General features: G+C 43.8%; 1 protein-coding gene across 1 annotated transcript in view; it reads right to left on the minus strand.

The window, feature by feature from the left end:
* cacna1c (calcium channel, voltage-dependent, L type, alpha 1C subunit) overlaps positions 1–22928 on the minus strand; it is a 214659-nt gene that overhangs the window by 56084 nt on the left and 135647 nt on the right. Inside the window, exons 7-11 of the mRNA XM_069670681.1 lie at positions 21371–21570; positions 19047–19150; positions 12651–12738; positions 12346–12430; positions 2912–3002 (exon numbers count right to left, since the gene is read on the minus strand). Coding sequence (XP_069526782.1) covers positions 2912–3002; positions 12346–12430; positions 12651–12738; positions 19047–19150; positions 21371–21570 — 568 coding nt within the window. The remainder of the gene's footprint in view (positions 1–2911; positions 3003–12345; positions 12431–12650; positions 12739–19046; positions 19151–21370; positions 21571–22928) is intronic.

Raw genomic sequence — 22928 nt, forward strand, 5'->3', positions numbered from 1 at the left:
TGTTTTTAATGTTTTTAAAGGTGGGGATTTGATGATTTTCTTCGTCCTATATGATAAGAAAATGAAGATCTTTTGGTTTTGGGCCGTTTGCTGGAGAAAACAAGACATTTGAATACGACACTTTGGGATTTTAGAAACTTATAAAGGAATTTTTTACTAGTTTCTGACATTTTATAGGCGTAACCACTTATCGAGAAAATAACTGGCAGATATAGAGCCAATGAATAATCATGCAGCCCTAATAAGCAGAGCTACATATACCTCAAATGGACTGTTAATAATGGCAGATTATAATGTTTTTTCTGGCATTATGTATTAGAATGGAGCTGCACGGTGGTGCAGTGGTTAGCGCTGTCGCCTCACAGCTAGAAGGTTCCTGGTTTGAATCCCAGTTCGGACAAAGTGGGTCTTTCTGTGAGGAGTTTGCATTTTCCCTCTGTGTACTCCGTCTTCTACTACTCCCACAGTTCAAAGAAATGCTCTGTAGGTTAATTGGTGACTCTAAATTGCCCGTAGGTGTGAGCGTGACAGGTTGTCTGTCTCTATTGTCCCTTTCCCACCGAAATAAGCACGTTGATTCGGGTTTTTCAGACCTGGGAAGACCCAATAACTGATGACGATTGTCTCTTTTCCCATTGCCAGAGGAGTAGCCTAACCTTGACTCCTGTCGGTCTCTTTTCTGCTGCGTCACCGCCTGACGTCACAAATGGGCCCGAAACAGGCTTAGTAAACAGTGAAGATGTTACGGTGGTTTGGTCTTTATTGTATCTATTACTCATTCAGTCTGTTTATCAAACTCGGTGCGACAAATTTGGAACGATGTTCGAGCGCTGCTTGGACGGAGACGGGCGGAATTTGTAGCTGAGATGACAAGGAGTCGGAGAAGTTACCGACGGAGCATAGCATCACGCTGGAAAGGGGGCGGAGATTAACGTGTCGACCTGGGTTTTGTGTTGCCGATCGGAGCCAAGGCGAAAATTACCCGGTGGGTGACCAGTGGGAAAGAGGCTTATGTGTTGCCCTGTGATTGACTGGTGATCAGTCCAGAGTGTACCCAATCTCTCGCCCAGATAACAGATAGACGGATGGATGTGTCAGGGTTGTGGTCGCTCCTAAAGACTCAGATATAACACATCCTTTCTTTAAAGTAGTTCTGGTCTGACATGGGACAAAGAAACAAACAACATAACAAAGACAAAGTAACAGATGGACAGCGAGAGGACAGAGAAACAACAGTGTGCCATCCAAGTGTGCCGACTGGCTTCAATGATTCTGTTTGATTTCAGCTCTAAACTGTTTTTCACTGTAACTCTCCTCTTTTGATGAACAGTTTTTCATGTAGGTGTGTTTGCTTGTGTGTGCTGACGTAGGCCCGCTGGGGTCACGGCTCCTGCATGGCCTTGTGTCTAAGAAAGAAGCAACGCAACTTGTTTGAATAATGTAAAAAATTAAAGGAGAAGGGGGGGAGCAGGAGCGAGTGAGTCAGCTGTTCGTGAGCTCCCACAGGGGAGGGGGGGGAGCACTTCAGCGACAAACAATCACAGGAGAGAAAGAGCAGAGACAGACGAGGAGGAGAAGAAGGAAATAAACTGGATTACTAGAAGAAAAGATGTTCTGAAACTTTATACTTTTTCTGAAGTTCTAAAGATGGTGAAGCTTTCTTTGTACAGCTTCTTTTTTTCCACTTCTTTAATAAATCTATGAGGTATAAACGGAAGTAATACCAGATATTATTTGTAGTGTTAAAGTCAGTTATTCTTATGATAATGTTCAGATAGTTCTGTGACACCGTGATGTATGAAACCTGAAGTAAACTTAAAAATTCACACTCTGCCAACTATGAACAGAATTTCTTACATTTTTTTTCACCTGACAGCATATTTTAAAAGCAGAAGTTACCCAAAAAGCAACATTAAAAGCTTTTTAATTAGCTTTTTTCCCAGGAAATAACATCCAGGAAGTACCACTAAAACCAGGTTTAGACTTCAATGTGGTTGTTTAGTTGTAGTAGACTATAAAAGAGAATAAGGCACAGTGGTTAGGTGTAGGATTACAGACATCATAGACAACACCCTGTCTTATCTGGCTAACGGTTAAGACTGACTACCACCTTAACTGTCCCTCGAATCCACCAAAGTTCTTATACCGTGATCAGTTTGGAGTATGATGACAACCTAGTGTTACCCTGCTCTTCTCTAGCCTGCCTCAGTGCATGACTTCTTCCAAACCTCAGTGAGCATTAGGACTGTCACTTTCGAATTCAACATGATCGAATTATATCGAACACTAACATCAACGAAAAACACTACATATCGGGTACGTGGTGGTACATACTAGAAGCAATGCGAGAGAGAGAACGGAAGTGTCTGTACACGAGTAACGTGAAGTGTCGGGGACCGCAGCAGTGGAAGAGCAGAGAAAAGAGTGATCGGTCGCTGTGTAAAAAATAGAGCAAATGTACAGTTTAGGCTGTGTTTGTGCCACGCTCCCGTGGCTTGCCTGCTGCTGGCGTATTAAAGTGGGAGTTAGCCCCAAAGCTAGCTACAGCGTCGGCCCTGGAGCAGAACAACAGTAAGTCATGTGCTTTCTGACTCCACATATTTACAGTTCAAACTATTAATATTTCACCAGGTTCGAACGATATATCGAATTTCGATTGAAAAGTGACAGCCCTAGTGAGCATGATAAGACACTGGCTCTGTGAGATCAGTGAAGGATAGAGGTGGGCTGAGCCCCTTGTTCCACGGCTAACACTGAAGTGTTACAGGAGAGACGCAGGCTGGAGTTCATCCCTGGGATTGACTGAAGGTGACGGAGAGAGCTGAGGGATAGAGGGAGGAAAAGAGGTGTGTTCGAGAGAGAGAGAGAGAGAGAGAGAGAGAGAGAGAGAGAGAGGTGGGGAGGTACTTACGCTAGCCGGGTACAGCAGGTCTCCCCCTCCACATCTCCCCCGGGGGCGTTGTCTGTGTTGACTGATTCGTTCTCACTGGCTGGCATGCTCACTGAGAGACGAGAGAGGAGCAAAGACAGGAAAATAAAGAAAAAGATGAATTAACAGGACGGGTTCTCACGTACATTATTTTTACTGCATTGCTTGAAATGTTACAAACACTTTAAAGCTACAGGGCTCCCAGTCCTCTTAAGGTAAACACTGAGGAGCTACACTTGACACCCAGTTAAACAGATAAAGTAATCCTATTCTGAATTATAAATGTTTGCCTTAACTAATTACACACTAAGTTGCCATGCCAACAATATTTACCAGTTAGGGATCCAGGGACAAAACCTCTACAACAGCTATTAGGAAGGATTTCAACTTTTAAGCTGAGGATTCGTTAACTCCGGGTGTATTACATCTTAACAAAACCCCTTTTGTGGATTTATAGCTCACTGAGTTTGAAAGAAAGAAAACATGCTGTAGATTTTGGTCTTACTGCAAATGTTTCAGGGGAGGTTGGAGCTTAATTGCAACTTAAATCAAGCTGTGAGGGTAGAATAACAGGAGATGCTAACATCTGAAAATCAACTTTTTTTGCAGGTAGAAAGCTCACTTGGTTCAATCTAAAGCCACTTTGTCCTGATTTAAAGACAAGTGTAATGATGTGTAAAGGTGGAAGGATGAATACCCGGAAGATGGAGTGAGAGACTGCTGCAGAGGAAGGGAAGAGTTCTATGAATCGACACTTAAGGAGGGAAAAGTGTTAAAAAAAAGATGAACTGAAAGTGGGGCTGAGGCTGGGGAGTGACTGGAGCTTCAGGGGAGGGATGGATGGAGGAAGAGAGAGAGAGAGAAAAAAGGGATGGATGTTGGCATGGTAGGTTGAGAGACAGATATGAAGTGATACATTGCTTTTTATTACTTCTGTCAGTCTCTGCCCGCCTGCGGGAATGAGCTGCACTACCCTCGCTGTCACCTCAAACACTTATTGTAACACCCTGTGGGTACCAGCGTCAGATACTGCTGATGAATCTCAATGCTTCTTGTGATATAGTAAGATATCCACTGTTAAAATAAGTGAAAGCTGCTCTTGCAGAACTACTCTTAGCATGACACAAAGGCACATGCTCAGCCTTTTTGCAGTTGAATGTATTTCTTATAAATGATGTTAGAAATAAAGAGTTTGTAGCTCAGCTTCATTAATACAGCTTATGTTTCCTATGTGTTAAAATTACTATCCCAGCACAGTTCTAAACCCTGAGTTCAGTGAATATTTGCTAATGGGAAATCTAACAAACGAAGCAAAAGTCTTCATTATGCAATCGAACAGAACAGGTTTGAAAGCAAAACTTTCCACACTGCAATCAACAAAATGTTTGTTTGCAAATAAAAAATGTTCTAATGTAAATCCAAAAGTTTTGTTTGAATCTCGTGGGCGGGACCTAGGCTGAAGGAATGTAAGACACGTCTCTATTGGCCGGTCTCGATCGGAGTGACAGCTCGGAAACATCCACTGTTCAAACCCAGTTGTTAAAGGAGCAGTTCGCCCCTGGAAAAAGCCGCTGTCAGTCAAAGCTGGTGTTCTCTGTAATTGATAGAAGCGATAATATTTGAAATTGGCGCCATAGCTGTGGAGAAAGTTGTCCAAACAGCTTGTGGTTTCACCCATTCTACATTCCTACAACACCCAGCGTGCATTGCGCCCTTCCCTCTGAAGGAAGGCAAGACCTGACAATTTTTGAACAAGACATGACTCAGTTATAAATGTGGAATGTCTGGGTGGGAAAACAGGAGAGCAGGCAGCGTTTCAAGGCGCCTCACGGAACAAATGATTACATTTTACGGTGTGTGGTTTTTCAGCTAAACACTGCAGACATCGGAGGCGGGCGTCCTAGATTGAGCAAGTGTAGTTTAGCAAGCTCCCAGGGCCCATTGGAGAAGCGGATAGCGTCCTCCAAAGGCACAGAGCCAAATTGCATTTTTTTCCTACCATAATGGCATTAGCTCCCCATAATAGCATGATAGGACTGAGGTTGAAAATCGGCGAACTGTGGTGATATCACACCTCCGCATTAAACTGTTTCCACTATGTCTCCTATTTACAATATGCCGCAGTGCTCCTTTCCTCGCATTTTTCTTGTATTGATCTCCATGTGTTCGTAACGTGTCCCTGATGTGTTTATCACAGATGGGAAAAAAGATGAACCACGACAGGATTCGCACAAGAAACCTTTGGGTTCTCAAACAAAACTCTGGGATTTTAATCACAAATTTATTGTTTTTGCAATAAAACATTTTGTTGATTGCAGTGTCGACAGTTTTGCTCTCAAATTCATTTCGTTGATTGCGGTGTCGAGAGTTTTGTGTTCAAACCTATTCTGTTTGATTGCTTAATAAAGACACAAAATTAACTCCATAAATATGCAGCTCATTTTGAGTTATATCGTCTTGAAAAAAAGATGAGGAAATGATGCAGCAGCAAAAAAACAAGCAATCAAGAAAAGCAAAGTTTCTTCCAGCATGCTGTCAGTCACTCTGAGCTAAAGGGGGCTGCAGTCATCAAGCCATTCCTCAATCCAAGCACTGACTGTAAACATAATAACTAGGTGTGTCCCATTTTGATCATGAAAGCAGCATTCCAATACCTTTTTGTGGGACACCCTAGACTTTCAAAGGACTGGTCATGATGGATTTAATATAAATTAGTAAATAAGATTTGCAGCATTCATAGGTTTAAAAAAAGCTCTTTTTTATGTTGTGTTTTTCATCGCGCGCTGCCTTGTAAGCACTTAGCTAACACAACACATCAAAGTAAGCTGCAGTGAGTGAACAGTGTACTTTGCCACATGGTTGATGATGGATGAATTGTGTGTCGCAGAGATCAGGATGGTCTCTCTGAACATTAAAGCCTCGGCAGTGAGCGCGCCCTGTCTTCCTTCACCTCGACACGTGCCACCTGCTGCTAGGCTACTTAGTTAAAAGCACCCGGGGCCCTGCGGTCTCTCCCGAGGCTAAAGCCTTTCAAATATAAAACCAGCCTGGTGCCTTCTCCTCAATGGAGCTCTGAACTAGTTTAATACCTATTGTTAGAGTAAACCCCAAAGACCTCAGACGCAGAGAGACAGAAGGAGATGGAGAAGGAAAAGGAGCAGGGAGCATGGGAGGGAAGTGTCACACTTTTCTTACACCGTATAGATTTTCATTCATCCAAAATGAGCAACCTCCTTCGTAATGTATTGAACTGAATCAAAAAGAGATTAATTTAAGTAGTGGACACAGAAATGTGTGTGTGATAGAGTCGGATATTGATCATCCATGCCGTTATCTCAAGAACTCAGATATTTCAAGTTGTCCAAACTCCCAATGCTAAATCCCAACCTGACCAAATGACTGTTAATGCACAGCTTAACTCCTGCTTTAAACAATGAAAATAATAGGTTTTCCATGCAGTCTTTATTTAATAAGAAACTGTAATATTTGAATTTTAGTCTGTACTTTTCTTTCACCAAACTATTGTGGAATTTCTCATATTTTAGATGTTAAAAATCTTAAAGTCAGTGAACATAAGTATCCTTAAATAATGCTGCAATAGCCTGGTGAAAACTATGCACAGGCTAAAATGCACGTTGTAAAGCTCCACTATCTTTCTCTATCAGAGCCAGTGTGGCTAGCAGCTACAGTGCAGGGGGATTTCAGGGAAAGGAATCTGAAACAACAAGGAGAGGACTGTGACATCACAAGTAATTTAAAGACTTTCATGTGTAAACCGCACTCCGGTTGCGTTCTTTGTGATGACATTGTCCTCTTGGTATATTTCTCAGTCAGGCAGGTGCGAACGTTTTCCTTTCCTACAAACCTAAGAAGGAAAAAAGTGGCTGCATCTCAATACAGAAATGATACGTCCTCTCCGTGCACTGATTGGTCTCATGGTTTTGATTGAGAAGCTGAGGGTCAGGACAGATTTTAATGGAATAAAGACCGCCAGCAGCGGGGTTAGTAATGGTGGCAAACGTCCAGGTCTCCACTGCAGGAGATCATTCATATATCTGGTCTTAATATTACATTCTTAGTCAATCGTAGGTGTACAAAAGGTTTAAGGAGGACAATTTTTCAGTGTTGAGAGGCAGCCACTGTCCCCCTTTTGCTTTGAAGCTCGAGAGGAGGGAGAAAAAGATGCTCACTACGATGCAAGAGGAGAGCAAAAGGAGAGGAGAGGACAGGAGGGGGGGGGGGCAGTCCACTTGCATGTCTAGAATCAGGTTTCCAGTAAATCTTTAACTAGTGTTTGGACCATGCAGACAGACGCACACGCCTTACGAAGGAAAGCCGCATTTTTCTTCACGGCTCCGCGCAGCGACCGAAAACGCTGGCTCTTACCTGGGGATAGAGAGCACGGCTCAGCAAGACAGACACACACTCACACGCATGGATACACAGACAAATTGGCACTCACAACGCGGAAAAGCACACAATCTGTAATTTCAAACACAAATGAACACATGTAGTCGTACTGGCTTTAAGGCTACACAGTGTGGAACTTGACGATGACATTTCCTCTTTACAGTCACACCTCATTTCATTCCTCCAAGAACTAGACTTTAAGGTGCATTACTAGCATTAACTGTCATGTAGGCATTACTGTAGGAGCTTCTCATTCTCTACGTGAAAGGTGTTACAGAACAGAAGGAGAGAAAGAGGGGATGAAAGAAGGATTTCATGAGCAACATTCAGACGCAGGTCGCCGTGTTGTTTTCACTGAGCACTACACATTACAATACACAATACATGTCTTTATCCTATTCTCCTTCCTCTTGGCCAACACAACAGTTATTGTCTCCGTCCACTTCACCCTCTCCTCTCACACTATTTACATCATTGTGCGCCCGTACATTCATCAGCATGCTCCTCCACACTGAGGCGATTTCTATTGTTGAATTCTGCTCATTTTCCCGGTGAATCGGATGTGATTGCCCGAGCATTTAGAAACCGCATGAACAGATATGAAGCATGAAATCTAGCAAACATCCAGGACACAAGCATTTAGGGAAAACCACAAGGGGAACTACAACAGCGCCCCCTCCTGAAAACGTCCTGTGCAAGGAGGAAAATCTAGGAAAATCCTACTTATTATACCTTTAACAAATCAAATTAACCAGGTTGTGTGACGACCTTGATGAAGGCCACAGACAGGAAAGATGTTCAAAAAATGTCCTCTTGGCATTGAATCGTCATTCATCACGGCAGACGGTCAGTGGAGACAGGAAACCAGACAACAACCCAATAAATGGAACGGTCCGAATCTGACACTTTATATACCAAACAACAAAATATGAAACTTATTGTAAAAAAGAGAGACAGCTTCCAACACAAACTACACATCTCTGTGACTATCACCATGAAAAGGACAGCAGACTGGCCTGTGTGGAAATACACTCACAGGTCACTTTATTAGGTACACCTTGCTGGTATCAGGTTGGGCCTCCTTTTGCCGCCAGAACTGTCTTAATTCTTCGTGGCAAAGACTCAACAAGGTGCTGGAAACATTCCTCAGAGTTGTTGGTCCATATTGCCATGATAGCAGCAGATTTGTCGGCTGCACATCCATGATGCGAAACCACATCCCAAAGGTGCTCTAATGGATTAAGATCTGGTGACTGTGGAGGCCATTTGAGTTCAGTGAACTCTTTGTCATGTTCAAGAAACCAGTTTGAGATGATTTGAGCTTTGTGGCATGGAGCGTTATCCTGCTGGAAGTAGCCATCAGAAGATGTGGTCATAAAGGGACAGACATTGGGGCGCTGGTTTGGCTCAGTTGGCAGAGCAGGCTCCCCTTGTACAGAGGCCACAGTCCTCGATGCACTGATCGCAGGTTCGACTCCCGGTCTGCCGATCATTTGGTGCATGTCATCCCTCACTCTCTACTCCCCACACTTCCTGTCTCTTCTGCTGTCCTATCAAATAAAGGCAAAGAGCCATAAAAAATCATCTTAAAAAATAAGTAAAGGGACAGACACGGTCAGAAACAATACTCAGGTAGGCTGTAGCGTTTAAACGATGCTCAGTTTGTACTAAGGGGCACAAAGTGTGCCAAGAAAATATCCCCCAAACCATTACACCACCATCACTAGCCTGAACCGTTGATACAAGACAGGATGGACCTAAGCCTTCATGTTGTTTACGCCAAATTCTGACCCTACCATCCGAATGTCACAGCAGAAATCAAGACTCATCAGACCAGGCAACGTTTTTTCCAATCTTCTATTTTCCAATTCTGGTGAGCCTGTGCGAACTGTAGCCTCAGTTTCCTGGGGTGGTCCTCTGCTGCTGTAGCCCGTCTACTTCAAGGTCCGACGTGTTGTGCGTTCAGAGATGCTCTTCTGCATACAAGACCTTTATTCTAATGATCCACATGGCAGGAAGCTCAAGCAAAGTAGCCCTGACATGTTTCTCCACAGCAACATCCTCCAGATCCGGGGGCTCCTGAGGTGTTCCCAAGATAAACAGGACATGTAAACCCGCTTTTAAGGAAGCATGTTGACCTCAAGCCATTTAGATCTCATGTCTTATTCATGGAGATTTACCTCGATCATTTCAACCGTCATGGTATGAAATTTTAATGCAAACACGTGCCTGTTTACAACCGCTAACACATACAAACACATGTTACAAACACAGTACACACGCGCACACAATCTTGACTGAACCCGCTTGTTGGTCGTCTCAGCCGGTTGGGCCGAAGACACTCCTACAACAGCATGCAAGAGCGAGATGGCAGAGGGTGAGAGCATGCAGGACACATGTACACACACACACACACACACACACACACACACACACACAGTATGCACCTGAGACAACAGGACACTAACACGAATGAGCAGAGGAAACACATGTACAGTGAACATAAATAATGAAAGAACCGACACATCTTACATGATTACATTTCAGCGTGTGTGTTTTAGTGGCTCTTGACAAATGCACACTCACTGATGCTGATGCTAAAAACAGTGAAAATCAATACAGTAAATGACATCTACTATTCTGTCACTGAAAACAACCACACACACACAGACAAATATCTGTCTTCATATGAACACACTGTTTACATCATACATCAATATTACGCCTCTGTAGCTCTTCATGTAAAGATGGGATGATGGATAGACACCTCTTTGTCTCGATTTTTCACATGTCCATCCTTCTTTTACGACTCAACATCTCTCCTCCCTTCAATCTCTCTCTGCTATGTTCTCTCCTACGCTCAAAGTCTCCTATCCCTTCTTAGGACGCGTGTGCGCACTAGTCTACGCAAAGTGTCCCGGGCAGCAGGGACAAACTGCCCTCATTCGTCTTCCCAGAGGAGGATCCATCCATCGAGGAGAGAGGGAGGCAGTGCGTTGATTTTCCATCTTCACAAACCGGGATGATTGATCTCTCTATTGGAGAACTTTAAACCATACGTGTTAATCATTTTGTCGGATCATCTGCATCTAATGGCCTGGGTTATCACGTGTAGTAAAAGCAATGGACTAGATCTTGCACATGACTGATGGTCGCCAGTTTTAAAGTTGATTTGTTGTTTCCATGGCTAATTAGATATATTGGACACATTCTGTCCTCCTTTGCCCTAAAACATGAACTTGTTAGATGTTGTACGTAATATCTGTGATGCCCAATGAGTAAAAAAGAGTGAGAAAGAAGCATTTCAATATTGTGATGTGACATTTCACAAAATTGGCCCAATTTGCGGGCCACATACTGTATTTGTTTATCTGTTAATGTGCCAATATCTCAGGCATAGCTGCTGTGTTTTGCCTCACTGATTGGCCCACGGGAGCACAACGCTAACAGGTGAAAACTAGTGGAGGTTACAGATTAGCCACGGGGGTGTTTGTGCCTTATTTTCATGTAAATTGCTCATTTGAACGTGTGAATTTCCTGAGATTCATTTTTTAGTTTCTCCCTTCTTCCCCTGGCAGTCATTCGTGTTTCCCAGAATGAGCCAAGTGCTTTGTAGAAGAAGAGCAAGCTGTATGCAGAATGCATGCCCTGCTTTGGCATATTTAGTCTGCATCGTTCATTCATTCATCATCAATGAGAGCAAGCTGGGCTCAAAGCCTTTACAAAATAGTTCACAGGACACACTGTACATACTGAACAGCACAAGCAGAAAATAGTACACACACACTTCTCATCAAATCGCTGTCTCTTTTCCTCACCACTCCTCTCCTCTTCTCCGACATCAAACCTCCAGGTCAAAAGAGGCCAGCGCTCTACGCTCCCTCCCTACCCGGGAAATGTAGCTCAGTCCTGGGGAGGCTCTGCTATGTGCGGCTGCCTCTCTCTGGAGGTGTTTTGGCAAGGAGGCAGGGTGTTAATTTATGTGTGTAAATCTCTGTCAGAGCAAGGGTACACACACTCCTTAGGGTGTATACCTCCAGTGTGTGCTGTGTGTATGCGAGTGTGTACCCAGAGGCTATTAGCAGCCGTCTGACACATTGCACTAATATCTAAACAGGTTTTAAACCTCACGAGGGTTCTCAGCCAAAGCAGGCAGACAATATCAACATCCTCTCCGTCTGTCAGTTACTCTGTCTGGAAGTCAGTCGTTCATTCACAGCCACGTGATGCAGACTGCAGTGAGCTCACTGCTTATAGACCAAACACTAGACTTTACACGAACATATGCACACCCACACAAACACACGGTTATCCTCACAACCTCTTGTTGCACTGAGCACAAAATACCTCCAGATATAGACACAACGGACACCCTGGTAGCTCACCTGGTACTGACGCTGAGGCCTTAACCCAGTGGCCTCTCTAATTCTAACTCATTTGCCGCATGTCGCCCCCTCTCTCTCTTCTTCTGTCGTTTCCTGTCTCTCTTAAACTTTCCCTTTTAAATAAATGCAAAAATGCTCCTGTAATAGTCTATATAAATTAAAAGGAAAACATATATAAGGTGTGTCGCAATTCAGGGGCTGCATCCTTCGAAGGACGTATTTCAAGGCACGTCAAAATGGTCCTGGACAAATCCGCCTTCTTTTCCCGGGACACAAAGGATCCATCTGGTGCATCCTTCTCATGTTAGCCCGCTAGCTACCTGCTGCTAGGCGACCAGAGCCGCGTTTGGTGACGCAAGGGTAAGGGCAGGAACAGCTGGTGACGCAAACAGGAAAACCTCCGTAGACCAGACCGTCTAATTTCAGTTTGGCACTGAGCGTCTACGCAGGCTACGAATGACTCATCCTTCGTAGACCGCCTCCTTCGAAGGATGCTCTCCCCGAATTGAGACACAGCTATAGACACAATTGTTTCATCCAGCTTTCCTCACACACACACACACACACACACAAAAGAAACTCTATAAAGTTAAATATAGACATGCATATAGGCATACTCACGGTTTCTGGGTTTGTCATCGTCCAAGCCTTCCTCTTCATTCTCTGGGTCAATGTCTTCAGCCTGAGTGATCCAGTCTAAATAGCCCTATATCCATACAAACACATATAACACACAGGAAAAAGAAAATACTGAATGGTTAGTAATTGCTTAAATGTTTTAATTTAACGCCGACACACTATACTTATTAATGCCAGAGTTAGCCACTGAGGACAGTCATTTTCAGTGGATTGTTGTGGCAGGTGAAGATGGTTACCTCCTCTTTCAGACGGGGCTTCATAAGACATACACAGAGGGAACAGCCTACCTTGAGGTCCTCTTCCAGTTGCTGTTTTTCTCTGAGTTTCTGGAAGTCACCACGTGCCTTCGCTTTCTCTCTCTCCTTGGAAAACTCTCTGAAAGGAGGGAAGCAGGATGGAGTGGGGGGGATAGAGAGAGGGGTGGAGACAGACCGGGGGAAGAGAGAAAGGGGGAAAAACAATCTGAAAATCTAGACTGAAGTGTTGCGACAATGCTGCAATAACACAGAGCATTGTAGAATTCTTCAGAACAGGAAGGAGGAAAAACCTGCTGAGAGAAGGAAAACATTCGAGGATAGTGAAAAGCTCTGCCAAGGAGAAAAGGTGTTAGTATGCAAATACAAATGACAGCACATCCAGGAGGAAACATTGGAGCTGGATTCACATCAAATACAATCCAACTCATTAAGAAGCAGCCAACAGATTAATACAGTTCAATTTAGGCCTGTTTCTAGGTGGGTAAACATGCTCACTAACATCAGGCCTGTTGTACTGGTGGGAATGGGAACTGTAACTCCCCTACTGACTGACCGAAGAGCCTACAGAACTGAAGCATTAAACAGAGGCTGTAGAAGAAGAGTCCAACAGTTTACACTTCTAATTTCATCTATCTGTACTGTTGCTGTCCCAGGGAAACAGGCCCCAAGAGCTCCCAGGCCTGCTGGGATTTGTACTCTCTGCAGTGGGTTCTGGGTCCACCCTTTGGGGATAGAGAGGGCACCCCTCACCAGCTGTACCAGCTCTGCCTGCTCGTGTCAAATTGGAGGAGAAGCGGCGCTGCACCAAGGTCGACCTGCATCACTGAGTTTCTCACCTTTGCTCGGCGGTGTAATTCTCTCGGTCAATGCCCAAAGGCTCAGGCCAGAGGTTGGATTAAAGACATGCAGGGCTTTATTTTGGTACTTTGCTATATTTTCGTACATCATTTGTATATCTTCATGTAAAAGTAAAAGTGATAATCTCGAAGATTTTCATGTAAATAAATGTCTGTTAAGTGTCTATCTATCGCTGAATGAGGTAACACAATGGTGATTGAGCCTGTGGCCCACTGATGAAAGCCTTTGCATTTGCAGTATTACAGACTGGCTGTCTGTGGCGACTTTCACGGAAAAAAAATCACAAGCAGCGCCCAGTTAGTGACGCGTTTTCCATCACCCAGCAGTGGTTGGTCTGCCAGAGAGGGTAGGCGGAGCTAAGTGGCTGCTTTTCCGGTCTCTGCAAGTGTTGCGAGTAAACAGTAATCTACTATGGCTGAACAAAGAAAGAAAATATCGATGACTACAGATACAACTTCAACAATAAGTGAAAATCCAAAGAAAAATAAACAAATTTGACGCTCAGATGAAGGCAAACAGTCTAAAAAGGAAAGCGACCGTCAGTGAGGAAAATCAAGACTTACAACCGGAGCCAACCGTGGACGTCACACATGCAACACTGTCTGGATATCTGGGAAGTGTGCTCCTGCAATTACTGTTTATCGCCATAGGTGTCGCCAAAGAGAACAAAACTGAGATCTTTGAGATTACACCTTTAAAGGTAGAATAAACACAACAATCCATTTAATGTCTAATGCGTGTTCTAGTTTCTTTTCCTTATTTTAACACACTGTGATTTTAAAGGTAGAAGTGGATAAAGAGGACAAAAACAACAATGATTTAACACAAGTAAAATGAATGTTAGGATAGTGAAATATTGAAATTTTATGATGAAATTTGGTGAAATTACTTCCAGGTGTCAGGATGAAAGCGAGAATTAAGGAACATTTGATTAAACGCTGCACTTGGGGGAAGGTCAAAGTCAGGTCTGAGCCACAGATGGGAATAAACCATTTGTATGAGAGCTGAAAGGGAGCTGGGAGACTTGGGCACATCTGCTGTTAAAAGGTGTAAGAATCCACATGTGAGGGTCCATTGACAGGTAAGTCAGTGTCAGCTTTGCTAGTGACTCAGTGTTGTGAATATTTTGATTCAGGGTACGGTGCCACATCACAGCATGTTAGCTTCGCATGCAGCATGTTTTTACACAGTTTAACAAAGCAGGATTTATTACAAAGTCTGAATGAAGTTACATCAATCAGATGTTTTGCAATCAACATGTGTGTAATGTTTTGTGTCACTGATCTCTGGGGAGCATGACAGCATCCATAATGAAATCCATAGATTGTCATGTGCCGCTTTCATCGATTTTTACAGTCAGTCAATAGACTGCAACAGAATGAGAGTGTGTGTGCGTGTTTGCGGGAGAGTGTGTGTGTGAGGAGTGATCACACCGACAGACAGCACAGTCACACTCGCACACAAATGGCAGATCAATGAGCATTAGGACAAACTGCTATTGTCTCGCTTGTCAGATCATTAGAAGGAGACCCAATCCTATTGATCTGTGTTTGTGCGTATGCCAATGTGTGTTTACACCATGTGTGTGTGTGTCTTTTTCTCCCCCTCAACTCTCTCCATACTTCCTTTTACATGTTACATCAAATCCAGACAGTCACACCTGATGTTTCTGTCGCTACATCCATCGCTCTCCGTCTTCCTGCTCAGCCATTACTTATTATGCCAATCTAAGTCCCACACACACTCCACGGAGGAAGCAGTTGGTAAAAGGTCAGGCTGTGTAGTGTGTTGACAGCATCATTAGTCAGAAGTCAGACAAAGAGTCAGACAGCCGAACCCTCCCCCAAGCTGTTTGGACCTGATAGACTTCTCTTATTTTTCTGTCACATCACCGCGGTTATTAAAAGTAAGATTCAGGTCAGTCAGTCAGAGGTGAAACACTTCACACCCCTCAACCTGTACTTACAGCACAGAAGAAACCTCTATTACTAATTCTACTTCAATGTCAAAAGAACAAATCTAGTTCTGTTTCAAACAGGGGTTGGTTGGTGGCTGATACCCTGGTAAGATTGCACAACCATAAGACAAGGTTAAGCTCAACTTTTTAGTGTATACCTTAAAGTGATAATCTCAAAGATTTTCATTTAAATAAATGTCTGTTAAGTCTCCATCGATCGCCAAATGATGTTACAAAATGGTGATTGAGCCTATGGCCCATTGATGAAAACCTTGTTATTTGCAGTATATAGAAGTATTATGGACTGGGTGCCTGTGGCGACATTCACGGAAAAGTTAGAAAAGTTAGTGACGCGTTTTCCATCAGCCAGCAGTGGTTGGTCTGCCAGAGAGGGTAGGCGGAGCTAAAAATAAGTGAAAATCCAAAGAAAAATAAACAAATTCGATGCTCAGATGAAGGCAAACAGTCTAAAAAGGAAAGCGACCGTCAGCGAGGAAAATCAAGAGTTACAACCGGAGCCAACCGTGGACGTCACACATGCAGCACTAGCCCCTTTTACACTGCCAGTTCAAGGCGGTATTATTACGCCTCTGTCTTCTATGTAAAATGCATGGAGGAGGAATGGTGGGTTGAAGTCGTTCCGCCTCTGAGTTGGCATCGGAGGTAGTAACAGAGGCGAGACGACGTCTGTGTAAATGGCGGAGCAGGCAGGGCGGTACAGCGCAGTGTGTGTATTTGAAGCACACAGGGGCGGCTTTACGCCAGCGTTGCTTTGCTCAATGTTGGCAAAGGCTGCATGACGACGGAGCTTCGTTACAGCACTGAGGCCGAACCGCAGTGTAAAAGAAGCTACTGTCTGGGGATCAGGGAAGTGGTCCCGCAATCACTGTTTATTACTGAGATCGTCGAGATTACCACTTTACAGCTGAGCCCAACTGTAAGCTGTAAACTAATAGTCAATATCTGTACAACTGTATACAGAGCTTTCATTTGCAGTAATATTAGGCTGTGTCCCCTGGGAGCCTGAAGTTGCAGTGCTTGCTTGTCTTTTGCTTTAGAGAATGAAAGTGTGCCATCCGAGCAGTACTGAGAGCTGGGCATTTTATGATAGTGATATTGCTATTCTATAGAAGCAACAGTGCATAGTGAACTTTTTATATTGCCACTGAGAGAGGCAATATCCAAGAGGTCTCAATGGCACCCATCTGTTCTGCTGAAGTGTCCTAGAGCCAGATGCTGAAGTGCAAAGTTACACTACAGTGAGCAAAATTATACATGCCTGTAATTTAGCTCAGTGGGTAGATCTGCGACTCTACATGTGGCACTTTTAAACACTCAAGCATCACCATTTAAACGGGACTGCCTGGCTGCACTTTATAGAACACGCTCCTGTACATGCATGTTAAAGTACATGCCACCTTAAACATCTGTGCCAAGCAGAAAGTAGAGAGAAGTAAAGGAACAAAAAGAAAGGTCTCTAAGAACAACAGCATGAAGGCATGAAGGAGAGAAACAGAAGTTAGTCCAAAGTGACCTTTGACCTCGCCCTTACCCGCTCAATACCCCCAGAACCAAGTTAAGCACAAAGAAGGATCCGATGATGATCAAGGTGACAAAATACACCCAGGGCCACCTGCAACCTACTGCATCATTCACCTAAGTGGAGACATGCAGGAGGGGAACCACATGAGGGGACAGAGGAGAGGGATTGAGGAAAGGAGAGAGGGAGGGAAAGGAAGGCAAGTAGGGAGGACGTTGATTTGAAGGGTAAAGACGAAGCGTGAGGAGGAAAGGGAGGGAAGGAGGTAGATCCTTAGTGAGAGTTTGCTTCTGCAGGATCCCTGCTGAGATTATACGGTGCGGTCATAGGATCTGTCTGATGGATTGGTTGATTTAAGAGACACGGTAAACGTAAGTTGCAAAAGTGTGACAATGACCCACATGATAAACTGAAAAACGACTGAACATGGAAGGTAGCAGGATTAAAAACAAGTTAAAAACCAGCTCATTTACAGCTGTATCACTGCGGAGAGAAAGAGTTATAGTTAGACACTTCAACAGACTGTGCAGCAAGACTCCTGTGGACTGGACATCATTACTGTCAACATGAGGAATGATTCTCCCTTATTGTCTTTATTCTTTTAGAATGATTCGAACTAAACAATAAAAAGCTGCTTAGTCTATAGCAAACTACAACTTTATATTATAGCGCTTTAATTTTGAGGCATTTCAGGTGTAATGCAGTGCGATTGTCCTTGTTGGTTCTCCATCACATCACTTCCTTCTTAAATGCCATGTTTCTTTGACTCCACTCTGTCCTCAGAAGAACCTGTTTTGTTTTTTTTGCTGTTCTGTTTCCCCTGTTGTGCAAGATTTTTTTTAGCGTTCAACCTCCACGGCTGACCTGAGGGGTGAATTATTAATACCCCAGTGTGTCCCCACAGGCCGGGTGGTGCTTGTACTAAAACAGCGTGACTTGGCAGAGCGGGGTAAAACAGCACCCAACAAGCCTGCTGGAGCTGCTTTTATTGCAACCAAACATACACAAACACACACAGCATGTGCGTCTTTATGCATAGATACACATACGGCTGGGACTTACAAATAACAATGTAGGCAGATGCGTGTAAATTTGCGCCTTGGATGTAAACCAACAGACGTGTATGCACACAAGCGTGATTTTTAAATGCATGTGTATTTAAGTTGTGTGTGTATGTAATTAAACCTGTCCAGCAAGTCCGGGATGTGTGTGTGTTCTGTGTCCACCTGTCGATCAGACGGGATGTAGCCCCCTGAGGTCAACTGACATGAGCATCAGAGATAGACAGAGGCTGCGTCACTGCTTCGCCTGTGTCTATGTTTGTCTGCACGCGTGTGTGTGTGTGTGTGTTTCTTTCAGGCTTGTGACAAAGGATTGATTGAGTGGAACAGAAAGGAGAGAGAGCAGCAGATTTTGCTCAGTTCAGTGATCGTAAGCTCATCGTTCCTCGACTGCGAGAGAGAGAGAGAGAGAGAGAGGGGGCGATGAACTTTACAGGACGTCGAGCTCTTGCTTTTACTGTTGCTGGCTTGAGACTGCCGTTATCACCCTGCTCTAATTTGTGTTTAATTTCCTCAGTGTGCCGCTTGAACGAACTTATATAATCTGCAAATTAATGCTAATTTGGACTTTTTTTTGTCAATTTAGCTGTGTTTGCATCTCATCTGATGATCTTTGAGCTTTCAGGAACTCTGTTTATCAGTGAAGACTTTATAGAGGTGTTTTACATTCAATGCAAATTATGTGATAGATTCTTTGCTGCAGATTTTCCTTCTTTGCACGGATGCTAAGACAGTTACCTTCAGCTTTTTTACCAGGTTTAGTGCTACAACTTTATTATTCATGCCTAGCTGTGTTTAGTAAATGTCTCAATCAAAGACAAGTATGACAGAAGAAACATGTTTCATCCCAAAAAGTCAACCATAAGTTGCCCTTAAAATGTCTGGTCCAGGGAGTCTTGCTGCACAGTCCTTTGTTACACCTCAAACACCACATACTGTACAGTCACATCACAAACAACACACACACACACACACATTTGTACACACATGACAACAGCGCAACCTCTTACCCGCTCAACACCCCCAGAACGAGATTGAGAACGAAAAAGGAGCCGAAGATGACGAGAGAGACAAAATAGACCCACGGCAGCTCATAGCCCATAGCATCCTGCATCTGAGAGAGACAAGAGACAGAGGAGAGAGGGAGGAGGAGGAGGAGAGAGAGAGAGAGAGAGAGAGGAGGGGGATTAACAAGGAGAGAGTTGGTGGGGTAGAAGAGAGAGGAAAGATTAGGGGAGGTGGAAGGAAAATAGGGATGAGAACAACGGGGAAGCAGAGAGGAATGTGGGAGAAAACGGTTTGAGGAGATTGACACAGAATGAAGGAATGAATGAGAGGTGGAAGAAGAGGTCAAGAACAAAAAAAGGTGTTAGATAGGGAAGGAAAACGAATAGACGAGAACAGAGCAGTGCATGTCAAAAAGAGAATTAGCGCAGCAAGAGATGCAGTATTGTGTGAGTGTGTATAACGCCTTTTGTCTGCCTGGTGGAGAGCAGGTGCTTGACGATGCACAATTAAAAGACACTTAACACTTAACTTCTACTGTAAGTCGATGACAAACGTCAGCCCTTATTCAGAGAGTGTTTACACTGTTAGTCAATCCCTTAAGAAATCTCTTCCTGGAGAGGATGACGGGCCTTAATGGAGAACTCATTTAGATGTTGTGACTTCATTCATTTAATTTTATTCTGATATGCAGAATGTGACACTTAATTTTTTTCATTATACTTATTATAACATAATGAGCAAACTGTATAATTGTTTTCATTGTGTGTTTGTGTGCAAGAGGATGCAGTAGACAGGACAGTTGCAGGAGGGGTGTAGAGGTTGTAAGCTCTCTGTTCTGATGTGTATACAGACAGTACATGCAGCCAGACACAATCACACGCATACACACAGACAGACAGATTTTAAACCTCAGTGCTCATATGCTATTACGGGGAGCTAATGCTATTATGGTAGGAAAAAAATGCAATTTCCCTCTGTGCCTTTGGAGGACGCTATCCGCTTCTCCAATGGGCCCTGGAAAACCTCCACCAGACTACGTTAAACGCGCCATCTGGCGGAGACCAGGGAGCTCGCTAAACTGCACTTCCTCAATCTAGGACGCCCGCCTCTGATGTCATGTCTCGTGTAAAATCATCAGGTTTGAAATGTAGAATGCAGACCTGAAGATTTTTTAGAGGATCCACCAGTATATTCTCGTCGAATTTCGGATTCTGTACCGCTCTGTAAAACGGTAGTACTTCACTCAAGCATCTCTCGCTGGGCCGTTCCTTTCAGAGGGAGGGGCGCAATGCACGCTGGGTGTTGTAGGAATGTAGAATGGGCGAAACCATGAGCTGTTTGGACAACTTTCTCCACAGCTATGGCGCCAATTTCAAATATTATTGCTTCTATCGATTACAGAGAACACCAGCTTTGTGGCCTTTTCCAGGGGCGAACTGCTCCTTTAAGATTAGGTTGTGCAGCTCTGAGTGTATCTTAACCTCTCTTGCTTTTTCTCGTCTAGATGTGATAAATGCTGATAATAGTGTATATCAGAGGCACAAATTAGGACCACCTGATATGATTCCATTGCACTGTAGTTAATGAAGAAATTATTTTGAAGAGGGAATCTCTTCGAGACTCTATGAGTGCTAAGCAGTTGGAGATAGACTGCAGTGTGCAGGCATCAAGGGGTCTTTCAGTTAAAGCTACACAGGGTAGTAAAGTAGCGAAAACGGCAGATGAGTTTCATGACTTTAAATTCCGTACTATTGATTATAGAGATGTCAGCATGATGATAATCTGCGTGTGAGGCCATGCCTCTCCTGCAGATGTTAAAATTAAATTCTTCCTCAAGAGGGCACATATGAGAGTTTGATTGAACCTTCCTGCACATTGATTAACAGCACAGACTAATCTATTGATCTATTTGGCTGGACGGGGCTGCTGCATGCTTCTGGCCATTAACTGAGGAAGGGGTAGTTTCTGAGTGTTCATATTGTGGCTGTATGTGTGTGTGTGTGTGTGTGTGTGTGTGTGTGTGCTCCCTTGACACTTGAATTGAAGCATCAGGATTCCACACACGTTCGAAATGAATCGGCGCCTTCAATTACACAGTGTATTGTCTGCATCGATTTAGCCTCAGATATGAGCTTACACACACACGCACACACACTGTGGACAATCACAGTGAGCACACCTGCCTTTCTGAGAGAAGTGTTTGTGTTATTGCCATATATTCTTTTCTCAGAAAGCACTCATGTGGCACTGATGCTACAGATATAATACAGCGGCTTCACACAGCGAGGCGGCACACACAAAGACACGGTTGTGGTGTCCGGCTCACCCAGTACAGCACGTCCGTCCAGCCCTCCATGGTTATACACTGGAACACCGTCAGCATTGCAAAGGCGAAGTTATCAAAGTTGGTGATGCCGTCGTTTGGGCCCTCCCAGCCCATTTTGCATTCTGTGCCGTTGTGGTTACAGTGTCGCCCAAACGCTCCGTCAGGTGCACACGGTGCAGGCTTCTCCTCCACTATAGTACCTGTAACAAAAGAGAAGGCAGGAGGAGAGAGACTGTTATACTGAATTCTTTTGACTCGAACACAACTGACTCTGGAGCAGCCGCTGGTTTCAGGTGAACTTTTATACAAAGTTGAACATACACAACATAATTCAATGTTGTGTATGTTCTGACCATTAATTTTTCTATTTTCATCTTTGTACCTAAGAACTCACAAGGTGACATAAAATAATGAGTCTATTACCCTTGTTTGTACAACAATTTCAGTTTGCTTTCACCTGCTGTCACAACAGTTTGTTAAGATTAGTGATGAGCTGTATCCAAATAATATGTTCCTTGTTCCTTTTGTCACTGTGAAACCTTACTACAGCGGGCTGTCGCACCAACCCCGCCTCTGTTTTGTTTGCTTTCCTGTGAGCTCATGTAAGATCATACATGTTCACTTAAGGTTGTCAATGCTCCCTCTTGCAGACAAAACAGTCCTACAAATATCCTGTGTTGACTGATGCGCTATTATTGACTGACTTGCATCCTCATGTTTCATACAGAAGTTTGTAACTGGCTTTTCCCAGTCTTAGGAGGTGATGAAACTGTAAGGCCCTGTGTCCCCAATGTTGTTCCCAATGAGGACAGATCGTATGAGGCCTCCTAGAGAAAAAACGCCTCACCCAGAGCGCTGCACCTGTTTTTATGCAGCCACTTCGAGTTGAAAGTCCCTGGTGTCGTTACCGCTGCTTTTTTCAGGCAACCAATCAGATTGGGCTTCACTCGTCACCCTTACCACCAAACCTGGAGGAGCGACTTGTTATAGCCTTTTCTGTCTACCCGGAGCTGTGCGATATGACAAACAAACAGTATCACCATAGAGAGCGGAAACCCCATTATTGGATGCAGATCGACCGGACACTAAATGTTGCTGCTAAGTGTTGTGCTTTTACCGCCCTACAAGTTGTAAGCTTGTTTTTTAGCTGTGTAGTTAAACTTGCTGTTGTCATAGAAACAAAACCCGTGTGCAGCGTTTCTTCTCTCACTGACTTCAGGAAGTTATTGCTGGATTCGTATAAAATAACTTCTGTTTTGCGATACTAAAATCGATCTACATTTAAAATGATTTAATCTAATGGAAAATAAAAATCAATCTAAAAGAAGGTTAAAAAGGAAACATTGAACTATAACCAAACAGAGCAGACTAATTATACCAAACAAGCCCTCCAGAGTGATGTATAGGATAACAGAGAGTATTCCAACAGCACTTACCCTGTGTAAGCTAATGCCTCTCATGGGACCTATAACATCACCATAACAACACTCAAGTCCATTTAAACCTGGGGGCCTTTACGGAAAAAATGTTGCAGTCATTTATGGCGGCTGCTGTTTCA

The sequence above is a fragment of the Semicossyphus pulcher genome, unplaced genomic scaffold (assembly GCF_022749685.1).
Source record: "Semicossyphus pulcher isolate SPU_LCO1_2020_fin unplaced genomic scaffold, fSemPul1.0.p SCAF_20, whole genome shotgun sequence".
Lineage (NCBI taxonomy): Eukaryota > Metazoa > Chordata > Actinopteri > Labriformes > Labridae > Semicossyphus > Semicossyphus pulcher.